Source organism: Petromyzon marinus, chromosome 42, assembly GCF_048934315.1.
Source record: "Petromyzon marinus isolate PM22_M1 ecotype Great Lakes invasive population chromosome 42, UKy_Petmar_22M1.pri1.0, whole genome shotgun sequence".
Lineage (NCBI taxonomy): Eukaryota > Metazoa > Chordata > Hyperoartia > Petromyzontiformes > Petromyzontidae > Petromyzon > Petromyzon marinus.
In genome coordinates this window covers 3031052-3045911 of record NC_133708.1, presented here as the reverse complement: position 1 = coordinate 3045911, position 14860 = coordinate 3031052, and the positions used below count along the sequence as shown (strand labels likewise).

The 14860-nt window shown below is 51.1% G+C and overlaps 1 protein-coding gene across 1 annotated transcript in view; it reads left to right on the top strand.

Moving 5' to 3' along the window:
- Positions 1 to 14225, top strand: part of LOC116957780 (chemokine-like protein TAFA-5) — a 56331-nt gene extending 42106 nt beyond the window's left edge. The window contains exons 3-5 of the mRNA XM_032980137.2: positions 9963 to 10112; positions 11673 to 11800; positions 13794 to 14225. Of these exons, the coding sequence (XP_032836028.1) occupies positions 9963 to 10112; positions 11673 to 11800; positions 13794 to 13802 (287 nt within the window). The 3' untranslated portion in view covers positions 13803 to 14225. The remainder of the gene's footprint in view (positions 1 to 9962; positions 10113 to 11672; positions 11801 to 13793) is intronic.
- The last annotated feature ends 635 nt before the right edge of the window (positions 14226 to 14860 follow it).

Genomic DNA, 14860 nt, shown 5'->3' with positions numbered 1-14860 from the left:
TGTTGATGTCGATGGTGGTGGTGTTGATGTAGAAGGTGGTGGTGTTGATGATGGTGGTGGTGTTGATGATGGTGGTGGTGTTGATGTAGATGGTGGTGGTGTTGATATAGATGGTGGTGGTGTTGATGTAGATGGTGGTGGTATTGATGTAGGTGGTGGTGGTATTGATGTAGATGGTGGTGGTGTTGATGTAGATGGTGGTGTTGGTGACGGTGGTGGTGTTGTTGTAGATGGTGGTGTTGATGTAGATGGTGGTGGTGTTGATGTAGATGGAGGTGGTGTTGATGTAGATGGTGGTGTTGTTGATGTAGATGGTGGTGGTGTTGATGTAGATGGTGGTGTTGGTGACGGTGGTGGTGTTGTTGTAGATGGTGGTGGTGTTGACGTAGATGGGGGTGGTGTTGTTTACGACGGTGGTGGTGTTGTTGACGACGGTGGTGGTGTTGATGTAGATGGTGGTGGTGTTGATGGTGGAGGTGTTGATGTAGATGGTGGTGGTGTTGTTGACGGTGGTGGTGTTGTTGATGGTGGTGGTGTTGTTGACGACGGTGGTGGTGTTGACGATGGTGGTGGTGTTGTTGACGATAGTGGTGTTGATGTTGATGGTGGTGGTGTTGATGTAGAAGGTGGTGGTGTTGATGCAGATGGTGGTGGTGTTGTTGTAGATGGTGGTGGTGGTTGTGTTGATGTAGATGGATGTGGTGTTGATGCAGATGGAAGTGGTGTTGATGTAGATGATGGTACTGTTGATGTAGGTGGTGTTGTTGATGTAGATGGTGGTGGTGGTGTTGTTGTAGACGGTGGTGGTGTTGATGTAGATGGTGGTGGTGTTGATGTAGATGGTGGTGGTGTTGTTGTAGATGGTGGTGGTGTTGATGCAGATGGTGGTGGTGTTGATGAAGACGGTGGTGGTGTTGATGTAGATGGATGTGGTGTTGATGTAGAAGGTGGTGGTGTTGATGCAGATGGTGGAGGCGTTGATGTAGATGGTGGTCGTGTTGATGTAAAAGGTGGTGTTGTTGATGTAGATGGTGGTGGTGTTGTTGTAGACAGTGGTGGTGTTGATGTAGATGGTGGTGGTGTTGATGTAGAAGGTGGTGTTGTTGATGATGGTGGTGGTGTTGATGTAGAACGTGGTGGTGTTGTTGTAGACGGTGTTGGTGTTGATGTAGATGGTGGTGGTGTTGATGTAGATGAAGGTGGTGTTGATGTAGATGGTGGGGTTGTTGATTTTGACGGTGGTGGTGTTGTTGTAGATGGTGTTGTTGTTGATGTAGGTGGTGGTGGTGTTGATGTAGATGGTGGTGGTGTTGATGTAGACGGTGGTGGTGGTGTTGTTGACGATGGTAGTGGTATTGATGTAGGTGGTGGTGGTGGTGGTGTTGATGTAGATGGTGGTGGTGTTGATGTAGATGGTGGTGGTGTTGATCTAGATGGTGGTGGTGTTGATGTAGAAGGTGGTGTTGTTGATGTAGAAGGTGGTGCTGTTGTTGACGATGGTAGTGGTGTTGATGTAGGTAGTGGTGGTGTTGATGTAGATGGTGGTGTTGATTTAGATGGTGGTGTTGTTGGAGATGGTGGTGGTGTTGTTGACGACGGTGGTGGTGTTGTTGACGACGGTGATGGTGTTGATGTAGATGGTGGTGGTGTTGATGGTGGTGGTGTTGATGTAGATGGTGGTGGTGTTGATGTAGAAGGTGGTGTTGTTGATGTAGAAGGTGGTGCTGTTGTTGACGATGGTAGTGGTGTTGATGTAGGTGGTGGTGGTGTTGATGTAGATGGTGGTGTTGATTTAGATGGTGGTGTTGTTGGAGATGGTGGTGGTGTTGTTGACGACGGTGGTGGTGTTGTTGACGACGGTGATGGTGTTGATGTAGATGGTGGTGGTGTTGATGGTGGTGGTGTTGATGTAGATGGTGGTGGTGTTCATATTCTTAGTTTTTTCGGTAAAGTCACGTTGAAGAGAAACAACAAAATATATATAAAACAATAAAAAAAAAATTCTCACGACGTTTCGACCATAACTCAAACGGTCATCATCAGGTGTGTCGGTTTGCATAAATTTATTTTGAAAACGGCATATTTATTTATTTATATATAAAAATAACGTTTGCGTCACGCGCAACGATTGGCTGTTTGCCAGGACTAGTCCATCTATTTTTTGAAAAGAGGAGGGGGGAGACGAAATTTGTTTTTATGTATTCTGTCTGAAAGCCACTGTAAGCGTGAACAATCAATCAAGAACTGAAATGATTTATCAAATCTTTCCAATGATTGCTAAGATAGAATCCATCTTCTCGGTTGAAATTGTCTCTGTGTTTGTATATGTGGATAGCCTCATGAACGAATCTCTCATGGAAGCCAGATGGCTTACAAAGAACCTCCGTCTTGGAAAAGTCAATGGCATGTGAGCCTACTGAATTAGAACAATGATCTGCTACGGCCGAGGTGTTGGTCCTACCGTGTTTAAGGTCTGCTTTATGTTCACGAATGCGGTCCGAGATATGGCGTTTGGTTTCTCCAATGTAACTACTACCACAGAGGCAACTTAGTTTGTAGACACCAGGGTATTGTATGTCCGGAATCACATCTTTTACAGACGGAACCAGATCACGGATTTTATGTAATGTGTTGAAACGGACCTGGATCTTGTGTTTATTCAAGATTTTGGAGATCTTTTTTGTGATCCCAGCAATGTAGGGTAAAGTGATGGTTTTGAAAGGCTCCTCAAGAGGGTTCTTCTTCATGGTTTGAGTGATAGCTTTGCGGATTGTATAGTCGGAGTAACCATTAGCCCTAAGAGCTTGGTGTACGTGCTTGAGTTCACTGCTTATGTGTTCCTGGTCGGATATGCATTGGGCTCTATGATACAGAGTCTTGATGAGAGAATTCTTCTGTGATGGATGGTGGTGGGAATCCGGTTTCAGATAAGCATCCGTATGGGTAGCTTTCCTGTAGACAGAGTGGCTCATTGAACCATCAGGTCTCTTTTTAATTAGGACATCCAAAAAAGGTATCTTGCCATCTATTTCGACTTCCATGGTAAATCTGATGGCTGGGTGTATGGAATTGATGTGGTCGAAGAATTGGTCTAGAGCAGGCCGGCCATGTGGCCAGATGACAAAAGTGTCATCCACGTACCTCTTCCATAAGGTTGGGCGCAGAGTGGCAGTCTGGATGGCGTCAGTCTCAAATTTCTCCATGAAAATGTTAGCTATAACTGGAGAAAGGGGGGAGCCCATTGGGGTGCCCTCAGTTTGTTTGTAGAAAGTTCCATTCCAAGTGAAGTATGTATTGGTTAAACAGTGTCTCACCAGGGGGGGTACCTCAGTGTTTAGTCCTTGATGAACCAAGTCTTCAATGATTGCAATGGTGTCAGGTACAGGAACCTTGGTGAATAAGGAAACTACATCAAAACTGACAAGCAGGTCGTCTGGGGACAGGGAAATACCCTTGATTGTTGATACCAGGTGAGTAGAATTTTGTACCGCAGAGGTGGTCTTTCCAGTGAAAGGACGCAGGATTTCAGACAAAAAACGAGCTAGTTTGTAGGTGGGGGAGCTGATAGTAGAGACTATGGGACAAAGAGGTGTATCAACTTTATGTATTTTTGGTAAGCCGTATAATCTTGGTGGCCTGGCAGCAGAAGGTTTCAACGAAAACTGTTTAGATTGATCAATTAATGCGGTTGAATCAGAAATTATTTTGTTGGTTTGTGTGACGAGGCTGTTGGTGGGATCTCTTTTTATTTTTGTATAACTACCATCGTCGAGTAATTCTTTAATTTTGTTGTTGTATTCTATTTTATCCATGATGACAGTAGCATTGCCTTTGTCAGCTGAGAGAACTACAATATCATTCCTCTTTTTTAATTTATATAATTCAAAACGCTCATCTTTGCTGAGGTTGCTAGCTGGTATCTTAGCGTTTTTGAGGGTTGCAGTGATTTCAGATCTTGCTACGTCTGCAGCGATGTGACCCAGGCCCCTGAGAGCAACGTCTACTTGGGCAATTATATCATTAACTGGTATGTGTTTAGGTGTGACTGCAAAGTTTAGACCTTTAGCTAAAACGGATTTCAGACCATCGGAAATAGAACTGTTACTGCGATTAATTACGACTTTATTAACGTCTACCTTTTTGGTGTGTGGGTCCGGTCTTTTGTTGAAGAGGAGGTTAAATTTGGAAATCAGGTTTTCCTTACATTTGGTCGACATAGTAGCAGCTGAAGAGGCAGTCATATTGTCTACATGTTCCCAATCCGATGTGGACATTATTGCCGTCAATGATAAGTGTGATTTGTAGAGTGTCTTGTCTAACTGGTGGTGTTGTTGACGGTGGTGGTGTTGTTGATGGTGGTGGTGTTGTTGACGACGGTGGTGGTGTTGACGATGGTGGTGGTGTTGTTGACGATGGTGGTGTTGATGTTGATGGTGGTGGTGTTGATGTAGAAGGTGGTGGTGTTGATGCAGATGGTGGTGGTGTTGTTGTAGATGGTGGTGGTGTTGATGTAGATGGTGGTGGTGGTGGTGTTGTTGTAGACGGTGGTGGTGTTGATGTAGATGGTGGTGGTGTTGATGTAGATGGTGGTGGTGTTGTTGTAGATGGTGGTGGTGTTGATGCAGATGGTGGTGGTGTTGATGAAGACGGTGGTGGTGTTGATGTAGATGGATGTGGTTTTGATGTAGACGGTGGTGGTGTTGATGTAGACGGTGGTGGTGTTGATGCAGATGGTGGAGGTGTTGATGTAGATGGTGGTCGTGTTGATTTCGAAGGTGGTGTTGTTGATGTAGATGGTGGTGGTGTTGTTGTAGACAGTGGTGGTGTTGATGTAGATGGTGGTGGTGTTGATGTAGAAGGTGGTGTTGTTGATGATGGTGATGCTGTTGATGTAGATGGTGGTGGTGTTGATGTAGAACGTGGTGGTGTTGTAGTAGACGGTGTTGGTGTTGATGTAGATGGTGGTGGTGTTGATGTAGATGAAGGTGGTGTTGATGTAGATGGTGGGGTTGTTGATTTTGACGGTGGTGGTGTTGTTGTAGATGGTGTTGTTGTTGATGTAGGTGGTGGTGGTGTTGATGTAGATGGTGGTGGTGTTGATGTAGACGGTGGTGGTGGTGTTGATGTAGATGTAGGTGGTGGTGGTGTTGTTGACGGTGGTGGTGTTGTTGATGATGGTGGTGTTGTTGACGACGGTGGTGGTGTTGACGATGGTGGTGGTGTTGTTGACGATGGTAGTGGTATTGATGTAGGTGGTGGTGGTGGTGTTGATGTAGATGGTGGTGGTGTTGATGTAGATGGTGGTGGTGTTGATGTAGATGGTGGTGGTGTTGATGTAGAAGGTGGTGTTGTTGATGTAGAAGGTGGTGCTGTTGTTGACGATGGTAGTGGTGTTGATGTAGGTGGTGGTGGTGTTGATGTAGATGGTGGTGTTGATTTAGATGGTGGTGTTGATGGAGATGGAGGTGGTGTTGATGTAGATGGTGGTGTTGTTGATGTAGATGGACGTGCTGTTGATGTAGACCGTGGTAGTGTTAATGATGGTGGTGGTGTTGATGTAGATGGTGGTAGTGTTGATGTAGATGCTGGTGTTGATGTAGACGGTGGTGGTGTTGATGATGGTGGTGCTGTTGATGTAGATGGATGTGGTGTTGATGTAGACGGTGGTGGTGTTGATGTAGATGGTGGTGGTGTTAATGTAGAAGGTGGTGGTGTTGTTGTAGACGGTGTTGGTGTTGATGTCGATGGTGGTGGTGTTGATGTAGAAGGTGGTGGTGTTGATGATGGTGGTGGTGTTGATGATGGTGGTGGTGTTGATGTAGATGGTGGTGGTGTTGATATAGATGGTGGTGCTGGTGTTGATGTTGATGGTGGTGGTATTGATGTAGATGGTGGTGGTGTTGATGTAGATGGTGGTGGTGTTGATGTAGATGGTGGTGGTGTTGATGTAGATGGAGGTGGTGTTGATGTAGATGGTAGTGTTGTTGATGTAGATGGTGGTGGTGTTGATGTAGATGGTGGTGTTGGTGACGGTGGTGGTGTTGTTGTAGATGGTGGTGTTGTTGATGTAGATGGTGGTGGTGTTGGTGACGATGCTGGTGTTGTTGTAGATCTTGGTGTTGTTGATGTAGGTGGTGCTGGTGTTGATGTAGATGGTGGTGTTGATGTAGACGGTGGTGCTGGTGTTGATGTAGATGGTGGTGGTGTTGTTGACGATGGTGGTGGTGTTGTTGACGACTTTGGTGGTGTTGATGTAGATGGTGGTGGTGTTGATGTAGATGGTGGTGTTGTTGTTGACGGTGGTGGTGTTGTTCATGGTGGTGTTGTTGTTGACGACGGTGGTGGTGTTGACGATGGTGGTGGTGTTGTTGACGATGGTGGTGGTGTTGATGTTGATGGTGGTGTTGATGTAGAAGGTGGTGCTGTTGTTGACGATGGTAGTGGTGTTGATGTAGGTGGTGATGGTGTTTATGTAGATGGTGGTGGTGTTGATGCAGATGGTGGTGGGTTGATGCAGATGGTGGTGGTGTTGTTGTAGATGGTGGTGGTGTTGATGTAGATGGATGTGGTGTTGATGTAGAAGGTGGTGGTGTTGATGTAGGTGGTGTTGTTTATGTAGATGGTGGTGGTGTTGTTGTAGACGGTGGTGGTGTTGATGTCGATGGTGGTGGTGTTGATGTCGATGGTGGTGGTGTTGATGTAGATGGTGCTGGTTTTGATGTAGAAGGTGGTGGTGTTGATGCAGATGGTGGTGGTGTTGATGTAGACGATGGTGGTGTTGATGTAGAAGGTGGTGGTGTTGATGTAGATGGTGGTTGTGTTGATGTAGGTGGTGGTGGTGTTGATGTCGATGGTGGTGGTGTTGATGTAGATGGTGGTGTTGATGTCGATGGTGGTGGTGTTGTTGATGTAGATGGTGGTGGTGTTGTTGAAGGTGGTGGTGTTGTTGATGGTGGTGGTGTTGTTGACGACGGTGGTGGTGTTGACGATGTTGGTGGTGTTGTTGACGATGGTGGTGGTGTTGATGTTGATGGTGGTGGTGTTGATGTAGAAGGTGGTGCTGTTGTTCACGATGGTAGTGGTGTTGATGTAGGTGGTGGTGGTGGTGTTGATGTAGATGGTGGTGGTGTTGATGTAGAAGGTGGTGGTGTTGATGATGGTGGTGGTGTTCATGTAGATGGTGGTGGTGTTGATGTAGAAGGTGGTGGTGTTGTTGTAGACGGTGTTGGTGTTGATGTCGATGGTGGTGGTGTTGATGTAGAAGGTTGTGGTGCTGATGATGGTGGTGGTGTTGTTGACGACGATGGTGGTGTTGTCGATGGTGGTGGTGTTGTTGACGATGGTGTTGGTGTTGATGTAGATGGTGGTGGTGTTGTTGTAGAAGGTGGTGCTGTTGTTGACGATGGTAGTGGTGTTGATGTAGATGGTGGTGGTGTTGATGTAGATGGTGGTGATGTTGATGTAGAAGGTGTTGCTGTTGTTGACGATGGTGGTGGTTTTGATGTAGATGGTGGTGGTGTTGATGTAGATGGAGGTGGTGTTGATGTAGATGTTGGTGTTGATGTAGATGGTGGTGGTGTTGATATAGATGGTGGTGTTGATGTAGATGGTGGTGGTGTTGATGTAGATGGTGGTAGTGTTGATGTAGATGGTGGTGTTGATGTAGAAGGTGGTGGTGTTGATGTAGATTGTGGTGGTGTTGATGTAGATGGTGGTGGTGTTGTTGACGACGGTGGTGGTGTTGACGAAGGTGGTGGTGTTGTTGACGATGGTGGTGTTGATGCAGATGGTGGTGGTGTTGATGTAGATGGTGCTGTTGATGTTGATGGTGGTGGTGTTGATGTAGATGGTGGTGGTGTTGATGTAGATGGTGGTGGTGTTGATGTAGATGGTGGTGGTGTTGATGTAGATGGTGGTGGTGTTGATGTAGAAGGCGGTTGTGTTGATGTAGGTGGTGGTGGTGTTGTAGATGGTGGTGGTGTTGATGTAGATGGTGGTGGTGTTGATGTAGATGGTGGTGGTGTTGATGTAGATGGTGGTGGTGTTAATGTAGATGGTGGTGTTGATGTAGAAGGTGGTGGTGTTGATGTAGAAGGTGGTGTTGTTGACGATGGTGGTGGTATTGATGTAGATGGTGGTGGTGTTGATGTAGATGGTGGTGGTCTTGATGTAGGTGTTGATGTTGACGGTGGTGGTGTTGTTGATGGTGGTGGTGTTTTTGACGATGGTGGTGGTGTTGACGAAGGTGGTGGTGTTGTTGACGATGGTGGTGGTGTTCATGCAGATGGTGGTGGTGTTGATGTAGAAGGTGGTGGTGTTGATGTAGAAGGTGGTGCTGTTGTTGACGATGGTAGTGGTTTTGATGTAGGTGGTGGTGGTGTTGATGTAGATGGTGGTGGTGTTGATGTAGGTGGTGGTGGTGTTGATGGTGGTGGTGTTGATGTAGATAGTGGTGGTGTTGTTGACTATGGTGGTGGTGTTAATGTAGAAGGTGGTGGTGTTGATGTAGATGGTGGTGGTGTTGATGTATAAGGTGGTGTTGTTAATGTAGATGGTGGTGGTGTTGATGTAGAAGGTGGTGGTGTTGATGTATAAGGTGGTGGTCTTGATGTAGATGGTGGTGGTGTTGTTGACGACGGTGGTAGTGTTGTTGACGACGACGGTGGTGTTGTTGACGGTAGTGGTGTTGTTGACGACGGCGGTGGTGTTGTTGACGATGGTGGTGGTGTTGTTGATGGTAGTGGTGTTGTTCACGACGGTGGTGGTGTTGTTGACGATAGTGGTGTTGTTGTTGACGATGGTGGTGGTGTTGTTGGCAGGCCAGCTGGCGGTGGGCACGTGCGAGGTGGTGGTGTTGATGTAGATGATGGTGGTGGTGTTGACGATGGTGGTGTTGTTGTTGGCAGGCCAGCTGGCGGTCGGCACGTGCGAGGTGGTGGTGTTGATGTAGATGATGGTGGTGGTGGTGGTGTTGTTGACGACGGTGGTGGTGTTGTTGACGACGGTGGTGGTGTTGTTGGCAGGCCAGCTGGCGGTGGGCACGTGCGAGGTGGTGGTGTTGATGTAGATGATGGTGGTGGTGGTGGTGTTGTTGACGACGGTGGTGGTGTTGTTGGCAGGCCAGCTGGCGGTGGGCACGTGCGAGGTGGTGGTGTTGATGTAGATGATGGTGGTGGTGTTGTTGACGACGGTGGTGGTGTTGTTGACGACGGTGGTGGTGTTGTTGGCAGGCCAGCTGGCGGTGGGCACGTGCGAGGTGGTGGTGTTGATGTAGATGATGGTGGTGGTGGTGGTGGTGTTGTTGACGACGGTGGTGGTGTTGTTGACGACGGTGGTGGTGTTGTTGGCAGGCCAGCTGGCGGTGGGCACGTGCGAGGTGGTGGTGTTGATGTAGATGATGGTGGTGGTGGTGGTGTTGTTGACGACGGTGGTGGTGTTGTTGGCAGGCCAGCTGGCGGTGGGCACGTGCGAGGTGGTGGTGTTGATGTAGATGATGGTGGTGGTGTTGTTGACGACGGTGGTGGTGTTGTTGACGACGGTGGTGGTGTTGTTGGCAGGCCAGCTGGCGGTGGGCACGTGCGAGGTGGTGGTGTTGATGTAGATGATGGTGGTGGTGGTGGTGGTGTTGTTGACGACGGTGGTGGTGTTGTTGACGACGGTGGTGGTGTTGTTGGCAGGCCAGCTGGCGGTGGGCACGTGCGAGGTGGTGGTGTTGATGTAGATGATGGTGGTGGTGGTGTTGTTGACGACGGTGGTGGTGTTGTTGACGTTAGTGGTGTTGTTGACGACGGTGGTGGTGTTGTTGACGACGGTGGTGGTGTTGTTGACGACGGTGGTGGTGTTGTTGGCAGGCCAGCTGGCGGTGGGCACGTGCGAGGTGGTGGTGTTGATGTAGATGATGGTGGTGGTGGTGTTGTTGACGACGGTGGTGGTGTTGTTGACGATGATGGTGTTGTTGGCAGGCCAGCTGGCGGTGGGCACGTGCGAGGTGGTGACGCTCTCCCACGACGAGGTGGAGTCACGCCGGGCCGTCTCCACCCAGACGGCGCGCTGTGCTTGCCGGCGGGGACAGGTGGCAGGCACCACGCTGGGACAGCCGGCATGCGTGGACGGTGAGACACGGAAATATACGGGCGGGGGGGAAGGCACTAGGGGGACACGGGGAGACACGGGGGGGGGGGAGACACGGGGAGACACGGGGGGGGAGACACGGGGGGGGGACACGGGGAGACACGGGGGGGGGAGACACGGGGAGACACGGGGGGGGGAGACACGGGGGGGGGGAGACACGGGGAGACACGGGGGGGGGGGACACGGGGAGACACGGGGGGGGGGAGACACGGGGAGACACTGGGGGGGGGGAGACACGGGGAGACACGGGGGGGGGGTAGACACGGCGGGGGGGGGGAGACACGAGAAGACACGGGGAGACACGGCAGAAGACACGGGAAGATACGGGGGGGGGCACGGGGGGACGTGGGGGGACACACGGACAGGGAAGGACATGGGGAGATGGGGACAGCAGGCGACACGGAAGGAAATGGAAGGACACGGGCTTGGGGGGGGGCATAGAGGGTCACTGGGGGACAAAGTTCATAGTTCATTTATTTGGTATAGCCCTGTGAGCCATTCGGCTCTTGAATCGGGTGCAACCGCAACAAACAAAAACATGAACAAGAAAACATCTTACAGGTCCCTGCAGGGTGGGCTGGTAGGACAAGTCTCTGCGCTGTCTATTGCTGATTTTACACCCAACAGCACGAGATTTCACTTCGTTAAAGTATTGAAAGGGGACGGACGGACGGACACATTAATCTATTGCAGGCTGGTACACTCAGTTTACAACTTCGTTCCTACCAGTAAAAGTGATTATGTGACTGTGCAAACAGAAAATCCAGGATAAAAAAAAACATCAAAATATTCCTGAAAAAGCACCGTACACCAACGCTGTGTGCAAAAATCCCAGTGGGATGCAAGTCAAAATAACAACAACAACAACCACAAGACAACTAAGATTAAGGCCATCAGTCTATCTCCGTACTACAATAAACAAAAACATGGCCAAACCAAAAAAACTTTTCGAAATCACCAAAATAAAAGCCATAAATGCAATGTAAGATGGGCAATAGTGGGGGGGACAGGGAGATAGCGGGAGACACGGGGACACGCCCGAGGGACAGACACGGCACATGGTAACACGGCAGGAGACACGGGGAGGACACAGGGACACGGTGAGACAGGGCGAGACGCACACAGACACGCAGCTAACATTGACCCTTAACCCCTAACCGTAGCCTTGCTCCAGATTGAAACCTTCAAAGTGAGCCCTGTCCCCAATACTCTGACCCCATTCCTCCATCCCCACGTGAACCTGTGACTCTATCCTCCCGTGACCACGTGACCCCACCCCCCCGTGACCTCACCATCCCGTGACCTCACCATCCCGTGACCCAATTACCCCACCCCCCTGTGACCCCATTACCCCATCCCCACGTGACCCCACCCCCCTGTGACCCCATCCCCACGTGACCCCATTACCCCATCCCCACGTGACCCCACCCCCCTGTGACCCCATCCCCACGTGACCCCATTACCCCATCTACCCGTGACCCCACCCCCCCGTGACCCCATCCCCACGTGACCCCACCCCCCCGTGGTGCCCCCCCCCCCAGCCCACGTGGTGCGCGTGCGTGCGTGGTGCGACATGCGGCCGTGCGTGGCGGGGGAGCAATGTCGCCCGCTGCGGGGCCGGGCGGGCTGGACCTGCAGCCGGCCTGGGGGGCGGCTCAAGACCACCACGGTGACGTCAACGCCGCAACCATCGCAACCACCGCAACCATCGCAACCATCGCAACCGCACGCAACCACTGCAACCACTGCAACCACCGCCACCATCGCAACCATCACAACCGCACGCAACCGTCAGCCATCGCAACCACCACAACCATGGCTACCACCACAACCAACACCACCGCAAACACCAGCACAACCACACAAACCATAAATGCAACCACCGCAACCACGAACACCACCGCTGCAACCACCACAACTGCAACTGCTGTCATTACAACCAACACCACCACTGCAACCACCACCAAAACACCAAACACCACCAACACCACCACTGGAACCACCAACACCACCCCGTGTCTCTGTGTCTAACCCCGTGTCTCTGTCTCTCTGTGTCTCACTCCGTGTCACTGTGTCTCTGTGTCTCACTCCGTGTCTCTGTGTGTCTAACCCCGTGTCTCTGTGTCTCACTTCGTGTCTCTGTGTCTCACTCCGTGTCTCTGTGTCTCTGTGTCTCACTCCGTGTCTCTGTGTGTCTAACCCCGTGTCTCTGTGTCTCTGTGTCTCACTCCGTGTCTCTGTGTCTCTGTGTCTCACTCCGTGTCACTGTGTCTCTGTGTCTCACTCTGTGTCTCTGTGTGTCTCACTCCGTGTCTCTGTGTCTCACTCCGCGTCTCTGTGTCTCTGTGTCTCTCTGTGTCTCACTCCGTGTCTCTGTGTGTCTAACCCCCGTGTTTCTGTCTCTCACTCCGTGTCTCTGTGTCTCTGTGTCTCACTCCGTGTCTCTGTGTCTCACTCCGTATCTCTGTGTCTCACCCCGTGGCTCTGTGTCTCTGTGTCTCACCCCATGTCTCGTGGCTTACCCCGTGTCTATGTGTCTCTGTGTCTCACTCCGTGTCTCTGTGTCTCACTCCGTGTCTCTGTGTCTCACTCCGTGTCTCTGTGTGTCTAACCCCGTGTCTCTGTGTGTCTAACCCCGTGTCTCTGTGTGTCTAACCCTGCGTCTCTGTGTCTCTGTGTCTCACTCCGTATCTCTGTGTCTCACTCCGTGTCTCTGTGTCTCACTCCGTGTCTCTGTGTGTCTCACTCCGTGTCTCTGTGTGTCTCACTCCGTGTCTCTGTGTCTCCGTGTCTCTGCGTCTAACACCGTTTCTCTGTGTCTCTGTGTCTCCGTATCTCTGTGTCTCTGTGTATAACCCCGTGTCTCCGTGTCTATCTGTTGTCTAACCCCTCTGTGTCTCACTCCGTGTCTCCGTGTCTCCGTGTCTCTGTGTCTCACTCTGTGTCTCACTCCGTGTCTCTGTGTCTCTGTGTCTCACTCGGTGTCTCTGTGTCTCACTCCATGTCTCTGTGTCTCTGTGTCTCTCTGTGTCTCACTCCGTGTCTCTGTGTCTCTGTGTCTCACTCCGTGTCTATGTGTGTCTAACCCCCGTGTCTCTGTGTCTCACCCCGTGTCTCTGTGTCTCACTCCGTGTCTCTGTGTCTCACCCCGTGTCTCTGTGTCTCTGTGTCTCACCCCGTGTCTCTGTGTCTCTGTGTCTCACTCTGTGTCTCACTCCGTGTCTCTATGTGTCTAACCCCCGTGTCTCTGTGTCTCACCCCGTGTCTCTGTGTCTCACCCCGTGTCTCTGTGTCTCACTCTGTGTCTCACGCCGTGTCTCCGTGTCTCTGTGTCTCACCCCGTGTCTCTGTGTCTCTGTGTCTCACTCTGTGTCTCACTCCGTGTCTCTGTGTCTCACTCCGTGTCTCTGTGTCTCACTCCGCGTCTCTGTGTCTCTGTGTCTCACTCCGTGTCTCTCTGTCTCACTCTGTGTCTCTGTGTCTCACTCCGTGTCTCTGTGTGTCACTCCGTGTCTCTGTGTCTCTGTGTCTCACTCTGTGTCTCCGTGTTTCTGTGTCTCACTCCGTGTCTCTGTGTCTCACTCTGTGTCTCCGTGTCTCTGTGTCTCACTCCGTGTCTCTGTGTCTCACTCCGTGTCTCTGTGTCTAACCCCGTTTCTTAGGTTTCGTGACCCCGTGTGCCGGCACCACAGCTCCTGTTTGAGGAGCTCCGCGCCTCTCGCCAACCCGGTCGCCTCTGTCTGACGGCCGGCAGTAGCCCTGGACGTCGTCTCCATGGCGACCCCGAGCGCCAGTCCACGGAAGACAAAGACAGCAGCGGTGACGATGATGACGACGATGATGACGACGACCCCGAGGAGGATGGTGGTGCTACGTCATCATCAATTTAACATTCTCAGAACCCACGCCTGTTGCCACGGCGATGATGGTGGCGATGATGATGAGGATGGTGGAGGATGTTGGAGGATGGTGGTGCGGTGTCATCGTCAACGGCATGGACGAGTAACTCAGGACCCACGCCTGTTGCCACGGCGATGGTGATAATGGCGATGATGGGGGTGATGATGGTGATGATGGCGATGATGGTGATGGGGGTGATGGGGGTGATGATGGCGATGATGGTGATGGGGGTGATGATGGTGATGATGGTGATGATGGCGATGATGGCGATGGGGGTGATGGGGGTGATGATGGCGATGGGGGTGATGATGGCGATGGGGGTGATGATGGCGATGATGGCGATGGGGGTGATGATGGCGATGATGGCGATGATGGTGATGGGGGTGATGATGGCGATGGGGGTGATGATGGGGGTGATGATGGCGATGGGGGTGATGGGGGTGATGATGGTGATGGGGGTGATGATGGCGATGGGGGTGATGATGGCGATGATGGCGATGGGGGTGATGATGGTGATGATGGTGATGATGGCGATGGGGGTGATGATGGCGATGATGGCGATGATGGTGATGGGGGTGATGGGGGTGATGATGGCGATAGGGGTGATGATGGCGATGGGGGTGATGGGGGTGATGATGGTGATGATGGTGATGATGGTGATGGGGGTGATGGGGGTGATGATGGCGATGATGGCGATGATGGTGATGATGGTGATGGGGGTTATGATGGTGATGATGGTGATGATGGTGATGGGGGTGATGGGGGTGATGATGGCGATGATGGCGATGATGGCGATGGGGGTGATGGGGGTGATGGGGGTGATGATGGC